Source organism: Megalobrama amblycephala, linkage group LG22 (genome assembly GCF_018812025.1).
Source record: "Megalobrama amblycephala isolate DHTTF-2021 linkage group LG22, ASM1881202v1, whole genome shotgun sequence".
NCBI lineage: Eukaryota > Metazoa > Chordata > Actinopteri > Cypriniformes > Xenocyprididae > Megalobrama > Megalobrama amblycephala.
The window spans coordinates 20,576,784-20,592,200 of record NC_063065.1 but is presented as its reverse complement, the minus strand read 5'-3'; the positions used below and the strand labels follow the sequence as shown (position 1 = coordinate 20,592,200).

Genomic DNA, 15,417 nt, shown 5'->3' with positions numbered 1-15,417 from the left:
TCACTCTGTGGGGTCCTGTGGAGAGGGGCTGGTTTAAATAGAGCGCGAGCAGCAGCAGCGGTTCCGAAGAGATCAGTCTGTCTCGATTTCTCTCATAGAGCAGCAGAGCACTGGCAGCTATCGCGCGCATCCGTGCCGGGATACGATAGTTTTCATACGGGCATTCGCTGGCGGGAGACTCGGCTGTATTTATCAAGGCTTGTAGCGTTAGAATAGTGCTTTTATTTGTGATGCTCATATTCTGAAAGTTTAATGCGTTATCTTGTTGATACGAGTTTATATATGTATATTAGTAGTTGTCTGACAGTTGGGGTTATTTGGATGTTCACCCCATAACCTTTTAAATAGGCGGATAGTTAAATGATAAATTAAAGTCTAATGGTAGCAGCACAACAGCAAAACTCAGGTTTAGTCTTTTAGGTGTAACATTGTGATACGTTCATCTTTATTTAAAACAAAGTCGCAGAACGGCATTAGACATGATGATGAACATTGCCGTGGAGTTTTTCGTGGTCATTCTGAAAGTTCTCTGGGCCATCGTGATGGCCGGACTCAAGTGGCTCATACGGCCGAAGGAGAAGAGCGTAGCGGGACAGGTGTGCTTGATCACCGGGGCGGGCGGCGAACTTGGGCGGCTCTTCGCCAAGGAGTTCGCCCGGCGCCGGGCTACACTGGTGCTGTGGGACATCAACAGCCACAGCAATGAGGAGACTGCGGAGATGGTGCGACAGATCTACAGAGAGCAAGACAGCCCGATGCCAAAAGAGGGTAAATGGGATGATTTAACATTTAAACTACTGAACTAACATGTTTAAATTAAATTAACTGTTTATTATATATATATTTATGGCAGACAGACTAGTTATGTTTATGCCTTTTATAGGTATTTAAGCTTGTTTTGTGTGTAGTCCTTTAATATTTGAGGTATAAAGCATTTGTTTTGTTCAAATAACCGATATGCAGAGCAGTTTTTCCCTCTTATTGGCAATAATACATGTATGATGTATTCCAATATGGAATTAGTTTTCATATTTATTATATATTAAACTATAAAAATGTGTTATATAATTTATTTTTGTTATTATTGCTATTAAGTTGGGTTGTCATTTATTTTTGTTTAAAATTTATTATTGTTAATCTTAAATTGCTACATGTTTCAAACTTGAGAATGAATGGCTCTAAAATTTGTGTAATTATGTAAACAATATAATCAAATAAGTTTGTTTACCTCCTATGAGCACATTGGTGCAATGGTGTTTTTCTGCGATATTCAGACTAACCGTTTGGTGCCACCTATCGGTAGACATCAAAATAAACAACCAGATATCGGTCTATCTATAAAAATTAGGCTATTTTCTTACTTATTGTTGCAATTATCTTGGTTAAAAAATCATTCAAAATATCATCGCCTACTTGACGGAGATTTCCCCCCAAATGTCTTCAATTAGCTTGAGGTACACAAGAAAGTTTTGTCATTTTCTACATCTCAGATGATGATGATCCAATGCGTTTTTCCTCAGGAGCTGTTGGTGGTGTGGAAGAGGTCCCTCCGTTTCAGCCGCAGGTGTATACGTACGTGGTTGACGTGGGCAAGAGGGAGAGCGTGTATTCCACAGCAGAGAAAGTCCGCAGAGAAGTCGGCGAAGTGAACTTGTTGATCAACAACGCTGGTGTTGTGTCCGGCCACCATCTGCTGGAGTGCCCCGATGAGCTGATCGAGAGGACCATGGTGGTGAACTGCCATGCACACTTCTGGGTGAGTCTCCTTTAACTTTGTCACTACTCAACTGTATACTGCAATGTCTAAGAGCTGATCTAATACTTGCAACCAGACATTGAAAGTCAATGTGCATCATAAAGGAAACATATAGCTCTTTTTAAGTGGGGAAAACACAATGGAATGTCCTCTTTTAGTGATTGTGTTATATCACATGATGCCACTGTTCATGCACCCATCTGTTCAGCACATACTCATTTCTTTGCTCTGGTATTTGTGCTCGAGCCAAGTTGGAAAGCAAACATCTTTTGCTCCATGCATGTTCATATCAAGCCAGAGTGAAGTTTGACTTGTGTGCTAAAAAAGCAATGTTTATTCTTTCAAAATCAGTTAGAATCAACCACTTAGAAGCTCAGTCGTTAAATCCGTCTGGTGTTGAGTGCAAACAAATGTCTGTCCCCCCCCCCCCCCCCCCCACCACCAGTTTTGCATATTCCTCATGTAGTCACCCCTGTCCTGTCTGGCCCTTTCTCTTTTAGTCTGTCATACATTTGTTTCCATTCATTCCTTTGTTTGTGGCAGCCAATATTAATATTTACGGCTCAGTCTGGATGTACTGCTAAAGTAGACATCCACAGGCTGTGAGATTATGATGATCTGGCATGGATTCAGTAAGAATATCAGTACAGGAGCTGATCTAGGATCAGATTACCCTCCCTGACTTCGTCAATTTCGGTCCCTGTGAGTTATAACATCAGAACTGATCTTAAAAACATACTTCCACTCAGAGGGGTTTTATTAACATGCCCCCTGTCGTTTCAACATCGTCCTCTCCAAAGCTCCCTGATCTGTGGATATAAACAAGCTCTGAGCAAGACAACTCCAGCAGGGGGTTTTGGTAAGATCACCAGGAACAGTCTGCTCTGCCTTGGTTTGTTAATTTAAAGCCCATTGAAGAGCACATCCTGCCTGGGGAAGTACCATTTGGAAGAGCCCATTCTCACTTGGCCTCGCTAATTAACCTCTTGCCAGTAAATGCGTAAAAGGCCTGTCTGTAGTTTGCATTGTCTTATTGAGACCACCTTGTGGGGCGAGCTGTAGCAGGGCTGTTTGTTTTAAGTCACGTTGAGGAGAATTGTGGAGGGTATTGTTTGTTTTTGTTTGCATGTGACTGTTTGGGATCGTAATATTTTAATGATTAGCACGACAGGATGGTTAAAGGGGTGGTTCATCCAAAAATAAATGTTCTGTCATCATTTACTCACCCTCAAGTTGTTCTAAACTTCTGCTGAACACACATTTTGAAGAATATGGGTAACCAAACCGTTGATGGGGGCCCATTGACTTCCATAGTATGGAAAAAAAAAATACTATGGAAGTCAATGAGGTCCCCATTATGGATATTATTCAAAATATCATCTTTTGTGTTCAGCAAAAGAAAGAAATGTATACAGGTTTGGAACAACTTGAGGGTGAGTAAATGATGACAGAATTTTCAATTTTGGGTTAAATATCCCTTTAATGTTTTTTTGGAGAAGTGAGGGTTGACATCATCCCAGACCCCCTGGAAAGTAAATATATTAATAAATATTTATGGGCCTTTCACTAAATGTTTTTTGATGACTTTGAGGTGTTAAGATATCACATTATGATATCACACTTCCTTTTTTATAAGGGATTCTTTTTTAATATATTGGCAAATATTTGAATGAGCACATACTAAATCCCACAAGTCCTTTTAATGAAGCATGAAAATGCCTGGACACAAACTGAGCTTAAGTGTAACAGCATGTTCTTTGCCATCTATATTTTTCTTTTTTTTTAACTTGGAAGTTGTTCAGTGTAAGCCGCAGTGGTGCTGTAGCAGATGCACTTGTTAGTGGTAGAGTTGGGATTCTCATTAAGGTTTTGGTTGTGTTTGCTTAAGCTTTATGCAATGCATGGTTTCTTGTGGGGGTTTAAGATGAAAGCGGAGCTTAATCATTAAGGACAGGCAAGGAATACCAAGCGGAGGATGTGGTCATTAAAGCCACAAGCCAGCTGAATAGAAATGCACCAACACTGCTTTTCCTCTTTCTCTCTTACACAAACATGTTCTCTTAATTGGTTGCTGCTTGCATGTGGTTTGTAACACTGCAATACTTCCTTTTTCCTTTCTCTTTTGTCTTCCCATTTACAATTAATTTTGTGTTGGCATGTTTTGTACAGAAAGGATGTTTTAAATATTTTGATGCTTAGCGCTGTCACTTAAATTATGGGTCTGGTAGAAACAGTTTTTACATTTTAATGAGTAAGCTATTATAGGGCCTGGGACTATGATGATGGCCCTGATTGTCAGTTATTTATTCATTTTATTAATTTAAAAATTAAACTGTCGTTTTAGCTTGGTTATTTTGTGCCACTAACTAGACATGGGTGGAAATTAGTTACAAGTAGTTGCAATAGATCACCTTCAGTGTAATGCAAAATGACAGATGGCCTTCAGATTTTTCTGTCACTGCTAAACAAAATTTAGTCAATGGAAAATAACTTTTAATAATTGAATAAATTAAAGGGTTAGTTCACCCAAAAATGAAAATTATGTCATAAATTACTCACAAATGAATATATTTTTGATCAAATCTGATGGCTCAGTGATGCCTGCATTGAAAGCAAGTTAATTTACACTTTCAAATGCCCAGAATGCTACTGAAGTTATATTTAAAACCGGTCATGTGACTACAGTGGTTCAACCTTAATGAAGCGACGAGAATACTTTTTGTGCGCCAAAAAAACAAAATAACGACTTTATTCAACACTATCTAGTGATGGGCGATTTCAAAACACTGCTTCATGAAGCTTCAATGCTTTATGAATCTTTTGTTTCGAATCAGTGGTTCGGAGTGTGTACCAAACTGCCAAAGTCACGTGAACCATTGAAATTTTGAAACGCTTATGACGTAACGAAGCCTCGTTTACTGAAATCACGTGACTTTCACGCTCCGAACCACTGATTAGAAAACAAAAGATTCGTAAAGCTTCAAAGCTTCATGAAGCAGAGTTTTGAAATTGGCCATCACTAGATGATGTTTTTTTTTGGGTTTTTTTGCCACACAAAAAGTATTCTCGTCACTTTTTAACATTTAAGGTTGAAACATTGTAGTCACATGAACTGTTTTAAATATAACTTTAGTACCTTTCTGGGCATTTAAAAAGTGTAAATTAACTTGCTTTCAATGCAGGCCTCACTGACCCATCGTATTTTATCAAAAATATCTTTTTTGATATATTTGTGCTCCGAAGATGAATGAAGGTCTTACAGGTATGGAACGACATGAGGGTAACATAATTTTCATTTTTGGGTGAACTAACCCTTTAAAATATAATCTTTCTCTTTAGTAACACCTCCTTGATATGTCCCACCCAATGTATTTTAATTGGAAATGCGTTAGCATAGACAAGAAAACTCTGGTCAAGCCATTTTGTCCACTATGTGCTTATCTGGCTTGTCCATACTGGACAAAGAATAAATCGCAAAAGCTGTTGCATGTGTGTGTTTTGGTTTAATGCATTTCAGATATTTGTTTTATCCATTAACTGCATGAGCTTTTTTTTTTTTTTTTTTTTTTTTTTTTTTTTTAAGAGCACTGAAGCCACTGCCTTCCAAATCTTTTTAATTTTATATAAATTTTCTTTCCTCTGGTCATAGTGAAGTTTCTTTAGCCTGTCTTCATAAGAAGTCCATGTCATCCTCTTAAAGAGTCTCAAACATGACCTGGCAGTCGGTTCAGCGCCTTCATTTCAGCGGTCTGCTGTGTTTCGAAACTCTTTAAGGCAAGAAGGGCAAACTCCAGATGGACATCATCTTTATTTTGTTGGATAACATGGTGGGAATGTAACAAAACTGGAGGAGCCAACAGGAAGTGAGGCCATTATCTCAGAGCGGTGCTCTTCCAGGCTGTCTGTGCTCAGCTGAGGCCCTTCACTCTTTCTGTACTTACAGCTGCGTTTTAGTCCCAGGACCAGTGAGTTCTCTGCTGAACCCTTTCAGACCAACTTGAGAATAGCCGATAGGAGTGGCACTGTGGCGGACTGACTGGTACTTGGCGAAGTAAAAGTTTAAGTGATGCAAATGACCAGATTTAGCGTCTAGTCAGATTTGGAGAGCTGAGCGGAGTAAGTTTCTCTTTTTCTCTCTGACATTGACCCCATAATAAGCGATATGTGAGCAGTGCATTCCACACCTGGGCCCAGTGGTGTCCGTGAAAGCCTCCTAGTTGCTAAGTGAGCGTGGTTGAAGCAAAAGACTCAGGGCTGTCCCTAGAGAAAAGCATCAAGGGATAGAGAGTCTTGTACACAAGCTTGCTGGTAATGGGGAGCTGCTGCCTGACCCACTTATGTGACAATTGCTTTCTTGTCTAGGGATCAGCTTGACAAGATGCCAAATGACAGGAGCCAAGTTCTCCAGCCTGCATTCCTGCTAGACCAGGAGAAAGGAAGCAGCCAGGCAGAAGGGTCTTACTTGAGTAGTTTTAGATGGTCTTGCTTAAGATCAATGCACCTGTACCCGTTATTTGATTTTGGGGCTGCTTATGTTTGAAGAGCTCCCAGCCAACAAGATTCACCAATGGCTTTATTTGGCCTATTTGAATAATGTTTAACCAGATTGTGGTTTTCAAAGTGATTCCATAAATCCGGCCCCCCATTTTAATGAGACAGTGGCCATACAGTAGCAGTGTATCAGTTAGCCCCCACTTCATTTTCTTTTGGCTTCAGAGTCTGAAGGCTGTACATCAATCTGGCCAATGCTTTGCTACATTTCTCTGGTCTGTCCACATTCTTCTAATTAACGGCCATCTGGGCTATTCTCTGCGACAATATTTGTGCATATTCCTATTGGTCAAACATTAGCACTAATCCAGGCTGACACGGCAGCTGTGAAGAGCTTTGTGAGGAGCGATGCACTTGAGCTTGTATCAATTAGAGAGCACAACAGGCATAGAACCACTGCAAGGGCCAAGGAAGCTCTCTGCTGTTGGAAGTTAATTTAGCGTAAACTCAGGCGCTGAGAAGCAATTACGGAAGCTATGAATTAAGACATGAACTTCTGTTCGGTTTCACACATTTTGTGTCTGAGAGGTCAGCAAGGCCATGCCCACATCAGTGCCGGCCCCCTCATTCCATAGCGGATTGGGTTTTTACAAAGACTCTGAGCCATTTCTGCACATTTTTGCAAGTTCAGAGGTTATGGGGTGATAGACTAATGGTCAAGGGGCTGAGCTGGTAATGATCAATTTGATTTGTCAAGCCCAACTACTTGATCAAATAATTGGATTGATTACAATACGAACCCATTTGATTGACCAAAACAAACCCTACGTTACCAGACTAGTTTCTTAGCCAGTCAAAATTGCCAGTTACTTTGCCAGTCCAGTTGAGTTAAGACTGGTCATGTTGAGTTTGGTAACACTGAGTTGATTTAGCAGCCTAGTTAATTGACCAAAATCAAACCTAAACATTACCAGCCCATCGACATGTAACACTGAGTTTGATTGATCAAGGAGTTGAGATTACAACCTCAACTCCTTGATCAATCAAACTCAGTGTTACATGCTGGTTTGGTAGATTCAACCCTTGAACTGCCTAATTGTTGGGATCCAAGGTGGTCTATGCACAGTAAGTTTTGCTGAAGTGTTTGCTAATACAAAGTAAATGTAGGTTGAATAATTTTTTTATGGTGTTCTTGTCCAACGACTTAATAATGCTTTTCTCCACATTTTCATTGATAGCGCAAGTTGAATGGCTTCAAGTTCTGCAGCAAGAGTAATTTATAAAAGAATTTCCCCACTGGATGCAAGAGAGACTTTCAATTGCCTGCATCTTGACTTTCTGTCTTATATCATGCTAGTCTAATCTGTCTTATTGGCAGCAGCACATAGTCCAAACTCTCCAAATCAAATTTTAATACTGTAGATTGCAATGTTTGGAAGATGTTGGCATTTGTGCACTACAGGCCCAATCTATCCTAATGCTTCATTTGCACGCATACTTACCATCAGTTTGGCATGCAAGGCACAAGTACAGATTCAAACCGGTCCAAGTCTGCTCCCTTGAAGGAACCCCCCAACACAATGAGATGAATATTAAGAGCAATTTTACACTTAATGCGCTGGAAAAGTACACAGTTTACTCTTAACGTCAGGGATTAAATGCGTAGCATGTGGACCGCAGCGCTCAGTTGCACGAGTGGATTGCCTCATGAGAGTGAAGTCAGTGGAAGTAAATTTGAGAGATTCCAGTTCCATATTTCAACAACATGTCAAGATGACGTGTTGAGACGGCTGGCAGAGGTGCGAAATGCATACAGAACCGTGCAAGATGGTACCATTCTCAAGCGTGGCCAAGGTCCTTTTCTATTGGGCATGTTTATAAATGGTGATATCATTGAAGGCCTCTGGAAGGGGCTCTGTTGTTCTTGGCTCTCACACGTTTTTCTTTTTCATAGCATGCTTCGTGTTCCATTGAGGATTGACTATAAAGCCGCAGGCGGTTCTGTGGGGCTTGTACGGCAAATCTTCTCTAAGAGAGCAGTAAATGGATGACGCCGGTCATGTTTTTCATCATTATTGTGTCCACCCCCTCACTTCCTCTGGGTCTGAAGAGAATGGAAGATGAGGCATGATTGTGTGTGTGGTGTTCTTTTTTTCTTTTAAAATTCACTCTGTCTTTTGTCCAGCCGGGATCAGGTGAAAATGGAAGACGACACTGATTCATTGAAAAGAATGAAAGAAACTGTCAATAACAGCCAGGCAAGATGTCAGAGCAGCTGAAAAAGGTTGACAAATCTAGTACAGAAAGTGTTCAGTTAGTTTGTACTAACTAAAAGCCACATTGTATTCATTTTAAACCAAGCTTAAAAAAATGAAAACCGTCATTTACTTGCACTCGTCATTGCAAACTAATATGACTTTTTATGGATTAATTGTTGTTTTCTGAGATTGATCTTTTCAGCATGGTTTCCAAAACTGAAAAGATTCGTTCTGTTCTGGTTTACAGTTCAACTCCTCGACTGTGTGATTGTCACAGTGATTAACACATAAACTTTGGTTTATTTGTTCATTTGGAAATTGTTTTAATCGGATGAATTATTCCTTTAATCGTTCCAATGCTAATGCGTAATCCAGGCTAAAAAGGTGGTGTTTGTTTCCCATCTTTGTTGACCTACAGCGGTGGTGTTGTGGTCTTGAGGCGTATTGTGGTGACAGTGGTGAGTGAGTATGCCGCTCGGGCTTTGTGCTCTTGATACTGAGATGCCACTCTTGGGACCAACTCGTTGTGGGAGAAAAGGAAACCACAGACAAACCACTTGTTGTGAACTTGCAAGTGGTCTTTTCACCTTTTAAATAAGCCATTTCAGACCAATACGAAACCACCCCAAAGTCTGGTGCGATACTTCATCCATTAAAGTAGTAGTTTGCTTCCCTTCCAAGTTAAACCTCCATGTCCGAAATGAAAACTTTCTCAAAAACGAGTACTACCAAAACAAATTGAGCTGTACATAAATTAATCTCTTAAGTGCATGTGGAAAGCAAGCTCCCTGTAAATGGCCTTTAAGACTGTAATGGAATTGTGTTTCTAAACTCCCCCAGCAGGATGAGGGAGATGAGTGTTTAGTCTCAGTGAATTATTAGTCGGGGAGGAGGAAAAAAACGGATCAAAGGGCTTTGGCAGAGACGAACAGCAACAGCAAAATAACTGTCTTTGTTCCCCCCCTTCTCTCTCTCTTCCTCTTCCAGACCACCAAGGCATTTCTTCCCAAGATGCTAGAGATGAACCATGGCCACATTGTGACAGTTGCCAGTTCACTGGGCCTTTTCAGCACAGCTGGTGTGGAGGTTAGTACATTGCATCCATCACATAAATCTATTGGCAGACTGAAATAAAAAGAGAGCGTGTTTGGAGAGTTTCAACGCATTGGCTCGCCATGGCATGGAAATTCGGCGCGGTGCACAGCACGCCTAGCGCTCCACGCCAATTAAGAGGCACGCTAACACTGAGAGATGCTCAGAGGTTTCTCTGGGCCTACCTGCTGCAGAAACAAAATTTTCATGATCCCTTTGTGTTTCACACATGCTGATAATATTGTGCACCTACACCAATAACTCCAAAAGGTACAGAGATGTCTGTACTTTTTAAAATGTGAGTTTTTAATGACAAGTTTTTGAAATAATAGTCGATGGATATATCAGCCCTTAAACAGATGTCAGTTAAGTAAGCAATAAGGTATGAGAGGCTGTGCTGTATGGGGAATAATCATGGCTGAAGGGCTTCCTTAGGCACGATGCGGGGTGGAGTGCCTGCAACCCCTTCAGCCGTGACTTATTCACGATACAGCGCTAGCCTCGAGTACCTTATTGCTTTTATAAAACAGTTACCACACAATACAAATGTTAAAGCCAAAAATATGTATAAATGCAACTTTCATGAAGTAAACTTGCATTAAATGCCTTCCTTCCGCCGGGAAAAAATAGTCCCTGACCGTGAACAGCAACAGAAGTTACATTTTCATGCCATTAGATGGCGGCAAAGACTGTCTTTATGAGTGTGTCAGTCAGTAGCGAAGACTTTTATACTGAAAAGACTGAATTGTTGTGAACACGGAAAAAGACGCAACTGACAAATGCACTGTCAGTCACGGGAAAACCCCTTAACTATTAAAAGGACAAGATAATACATCGGACATTTAAACAGATTTTTTATTATGAACATAGGACTGACCTGAAGGAAAATGCTAAATCTGAATGCAGGTAATAAACTCACTTAATCAGTCTCTTTCTCACGATACTCTTCTAGTTCTACATAATACAGTAAGCTTCAATGAACAATATCAACTGAGAACAAACAGTTTATGTTGCTAAGGGTGTTGTGTAGTGATAAACAGAACCGTTGGGTGAAGCGATCATAGCAGTGTTTTATCATGAATAAAACACAGCTATTGACCAGTCAGAATCAAGGACATGAACTAACTGTTTTGTGTGTATATATTTAATTCACACTGCGTCACTTCTTAGACATTCCAATACCCAACAAACGTCAATTGAACATGTTCAGTCGGCGAAAACAAGCACTGACCAACGACAACAGACTGCGACAGTGGTAACACGCTGATCCGACAAAACCCGAAAAAGCGTCTGCTGCTGTTGGTCGTCGTCATCTTTTGGTTCAGTGTGAATTGCTCTTTACATGGTGTACACATAGTTGCTGAAAACATTTTTTTTTTTTTTCTAAATTAAATCTCACATTGGTGCTGGAGTAGCCTAAAAAGTCCCTTTTAATCCGTTAAACCAGCCTGTGTGTGTGAGGGATCTCTTGGAGTCTAGTACACGTACAATCCTCTTCTTTCACTGCTGTCCAAACTGGTGTCATTTTCCCAGCAGCCTTTTGGGGAAACGTTACCTTTTTTGTTTTGTTAGCTGTACGTGCACTTCTATTTTACAAGCCCTCATCTTTACTCTCACTTCAAAGGGTCCCAGAAGCCCAGTCACACTGTCTGACCTATTATGTTTCCTTGAATGTGACTTTTTATGGTTTGCATTATTGGAGTGACTCAAGCCGCTGCGAGCCCCTTTATTCCAGAGTGTTTATCTACACGCATCTGTGTTTGCCCACTCAGTTCTGAAGATCCCGTCCACCGCGAACCACATCAAAACCCTCCCGTGCGGCTCTACCTATACTCCATACACAACAGAAGAATGCTAATGAAACCGTAGATCCCAGCGCTCCCGTGCTATTACAGGAAAACCGCCTCGGGAAGCTTGATAATGTTCACCAAACTCTGTTTCCTCTTGGTTTCAGGATTACTGCGCCAGCAAGTTCGGTGCCATCGGCTTCCACGAGTCCCTGAGCCACGAAATCAAGGCTTCGGAGAAGGACGGTATCAAGATGACGCTGGTGTGTCCTTACCTGGTGGACACGGGCATGTTCAGAGGATGCAGAATAAGGTAAAAGAAAGGAGCCGTCCAAATGTCACGATTGGGTTTCAGATGGCCACTAAAAGGAGCGAACGACACAATGCGTATCTAGTTCGAGTAGACATTGCTTAACAACAGTCAGGGTAGCTTTGCTTGTGGCCTCTCATGTCACTGTCAGCTTGGGTTTTCATGCGCACAATAGGGGCTTCCACTTGAATAGAAGGTGCATGCTGGATCTGTTTCCACTCAATAATGACTTGCTCTGACTGGCGGAGCACTTTGGGCTGACTTTATTAAACAAAGACGACTCTTAATCATCATGTTTTCTCCTTCTCTCCCTTCCTTTCTTTCGCCTGGGCGGGTCAGGAAAGAGATTGAGCCGTTTCTCCCTCCATTGAGACCAGAGTTCTGTGTGAAACAGTCCATGAGGGCCATCCTGACAGACCAGCCCATGATCTGCACGCCTCGCATTGTATACATGGTCAACTTTATGAAAAGGTGGGTATGGCTGATCCCAAAACTGGACTTTGAAATGCCTCCAGATTGTCAGAACAATCGGTAGTAACGTATTCTCGTTCGTCTTGTGTTTTCTAGCATTTTGCCCTTCGAAGCAATCGTGTGTATGTACCGGTTCCTGGGTGCAGATAAGTGCATGTACCCGTTCCTGGCTCAGAGGAAAGAGGCGATGAACAACAATGAGGCGAAGAATGGGATCTAGAGGGTGCCGTTTCTAACCCGCAATGGGTACATTTCTAACCCCGCATGAGGATGAGACCACTGAGAGGGCAGAAGGAAGTGAAAAGACTGCGTTTAGACTGGTGCACTTGCATTTGGCAGATGCAAAGGTTTACCATATTGTTCCTCTGGAACAAAGAAAGCTGTGTACTACACTAAGGATTTATTTGTTGATTTATGTGTTGTCTTTTTAAAGGTTTGTTTAATGAAACCATCCATCTATATACTGTGTCAATAGTTTTGAAATCATACATGAGCTATTCAGTAATTAACTATTTACGTAATGTAGTCACCAGCATTATCTAGCGTCTTTGTGAAACTATACAGTATGTTACTGTACGAACAGTAAATTCTTGTCACTTTTTTTGTTTTGTCTGTGTGTAGACATGCACTGTATTTACTTTCCTCTACACTGCCAACATTATCTACACCGTTCAACGTGGCTCCACGCCACTCCCCAATTCGATCCATTTAAAGGCAGCGGCAGGAGATCATGTGTTCGAAAGGGAACCATGTGATGTTACAGATGAAATAATTTGCATTGTATTTCCCCCCTCATATCTCTTTGTTGACATCATGAGAAGTGGGTAAAACGCTGGTCTGTTTCCAGCTGCTGGTGGGAAGGAAGTGTATTTTTTACTCTTTAAGACAGAGGCTTATGGTATTTTGTATATGTAAATGTCAATCAAAAGGGATGGCCTGATTTTCTTCTGTCAGTGAATATTATATTTAGTACGTTCCCCATTTTGAACTTGCGCATCAACTTAATACTGTTTTTGGTTACATAACTTTTTTTTTTTTTTTTTAAATAATTGATTCATTATGCAATTTTTAAAAATGAATTTGAAATTGAATTGATTGACAGTTTCAGTCAATAACATGAGGATGTTGTCGTCATCATCTGAATATGATGCATTTTTGATGTACACACACATTTGTTCATTTAATGTTTTTCCTTTTTGTTTATGCAAACCTGAACCATTGAGTTTCCACAGATATGTTATATGTTTAGGCAAAAAATGACAAAACACATGAGTTTAAACTACATTCCAATAGGCATGTGATGAGCCTAAAATCTCTACCTCTTCATTTTTGCCATTTGTTAACAGTATGACATAAATACTCTTTTTGTAACTTTCCTAAAGAGTGCTCTATATAGGAGCACACAACATGGTTCCAATGTTTAGTGTCTCTACCTAACTTAAATTAATAAAATGATTTAGATTATTTGTTGGTTTTTTGTGTATTAGTCAGTGTCTTTTCATAAGCCCGACTCTCAGCAACAGTAAATGCCAGAAATTCCTGAGGAACTTGGCACAGAGAGTGTAGATTTTAGTATTTGCCAACTTTTCTAGTAAGTAAATTCCTGAGTGCATCCCTGTTATAACTTATAGAAGCACAAGAGACGTGACATACTGCAACTGAAAGCTCACAGAAGGGAACTACACAGCAATACTGTCCATCATAGAGCATATGGGTGGGATTTGTGATACAATTGTTTGACTCAGAAGTTCCATTCAAGCCAAAATGCCTGTTTTTCTAAGTTGTGAAAGGGATTGTGAAGTGCGTTTACCTCGAGGGGAAATGCATCACAGGAAGAGAGGAGGCCTTTTCTCAGTTGCTAAGCTTGTGAATGACCATGCCTCATATTTACACTTCTACTACTGCTTGAGTGTTTCATAAGCGATGACTCACTGTCACAAAACAGTGAATTACATATAAAAGGAGTTATTTAAAAATATGACAGACCTATTGCATGCTGAGTGGGTGTGGTGAACCAAAATGTGTGCTTTCGCAAAACGATCCATAGTAAATGCTGAGTGCCATTCTGAATTCTTGTATTTTTAGGGTCTATTCAAACAGAATGCATTTTTGGGCTAGACTGACATTTGTGCGAGGCTAATTTAATAATTGATACAGCATATCAGAATGATTACTGAAGGATCGTGACACTGAAGACTGGAGTAATTATGCTGAAAATTCAGTAATAAAACATTTTAAAATACATCAAAATGTAATTATATTTCAGTTTTACTGTATTTTTGATCAAATAAATGCAGCCTTGGTGAGCATAAGAGACTTCTTTCAAAAACATAAAAATTATTTTTGACCTACTTTTACCTACTAAATTATTTACTACTAAATAATTAAAATGATGCAGATTCCAGTTCCTTGTGTGAATGTCATTAGCATGCTTCCATATCAGACATTTTCTTAAAGCTAATGGGTTAGGTTAACCAGACGTCGCCTTTTTTTTTTTTTTTTGTGTACTGTTTCTGGAAATCAACGATTTAACAAAACACCCTGCATATACACAGAGAGAAAAAAAGGCCTTCTGAAAGCACAAACATGGGTTATGGAACCCACAATTAAAACCAAAAACAGATAAAAATGTATTTTCCCCAATTCCTAGATAATACCAAGTGAGATTTCAATTACATTAAGACCACTGAACTAGGAAATGTTTCCATTTCAGAAATCTGATCACCTTATAATGGGTAAATACTAGTAAGGTTAGATCTGGCACGACTTTACCAGCTCACAAGGTGCTTGGAAACAGACAATATAAAAAGTACAAAAGGGAATCCAGCAACACTGATAAGGGTAACTTTTATGGTTTCTAAAAAATATAAACATTTCAGCTTAAAGGGATAGTTCACCCAAAAATGAAAATTATGTAATTTATTACTCACCCGTATGACCTTTGTTCATCTTTGGAACACAAATTAAGCTATTTTTGATAAAATAGCTGGCTCAGTGAGGCCTCCATTGACAGCAAGATGCACAGAAAGCTACTTAAGATGTATTAAAAACAGTTCATGTGACTACAGTGGTTCAACCTTAATGTTATGAAGCGACGAGAATACTTTATGTGCGCCAAAAAAACAAAATAATGACTTTATTCAACAATATCTAATGATGGGCGATTTCAAAACTCTGCTTCATGAAGCTTCGAAGCTTTACAGATCTTTGTTTCGAATCAGTGGTTTGGAGCGTCACGAGTCACGCCCCCAT

At 40.0% G+C, this 15,417-nt stretch overlaps 1 protein-coding gene across 1 annotated transcript; it reads left to right on the top strand.

The window, feature by feature from the left end:
- Positions 1-47: 47 nt before the first annotated feature.
- On the top strand, positions 48-13,629 carry rdh10a (retinol dehydrogenase 10a). The gene is made up of 6 exons (XM_048174628.1): positions 48-768; positions 1,521-1,756; positions 9,493-9,591; positions 11,552-11,697; positions 12,034-12,165; positions 12,262-13,629. Exons 1-6 carry the CDS (start codon positions 480-482, stop codon positions 12,383-12,385), a joined length of 1,026 nt encoding a protein of 341 aa, XP_048030585.1. The 5' UTR covers positions 48-479; the 3' UTR covers positions 12,386-13,629.
- The last annotated feature ends 1,788 nt before the right edge of the window (positions 13,630-15,417 follow it).

Coding starts and splice junctions, on each gene's coding strand:
- rdh10a (XM_048174628.1), top strand. CDS start 480: ATGATGATGAACATTGCCGTGGAGTTTTTCGTGGTCATTCTGAAAGTT. Junction 769..1,520: donor CAGCCCGATGCCAAAAGAGG/GTAAATGGGATG, acceptor GTTTTTCCTCAG/GAGCTGTTGGTGGTGTGGAA. Junction 11,698..12,033: donor TTCAGAGGATGCAGAATAAG/GTAAAAGAAAGG, acceptor TGGGCGGGTCAG/GAAAGAGATTGAGCCGTTTC.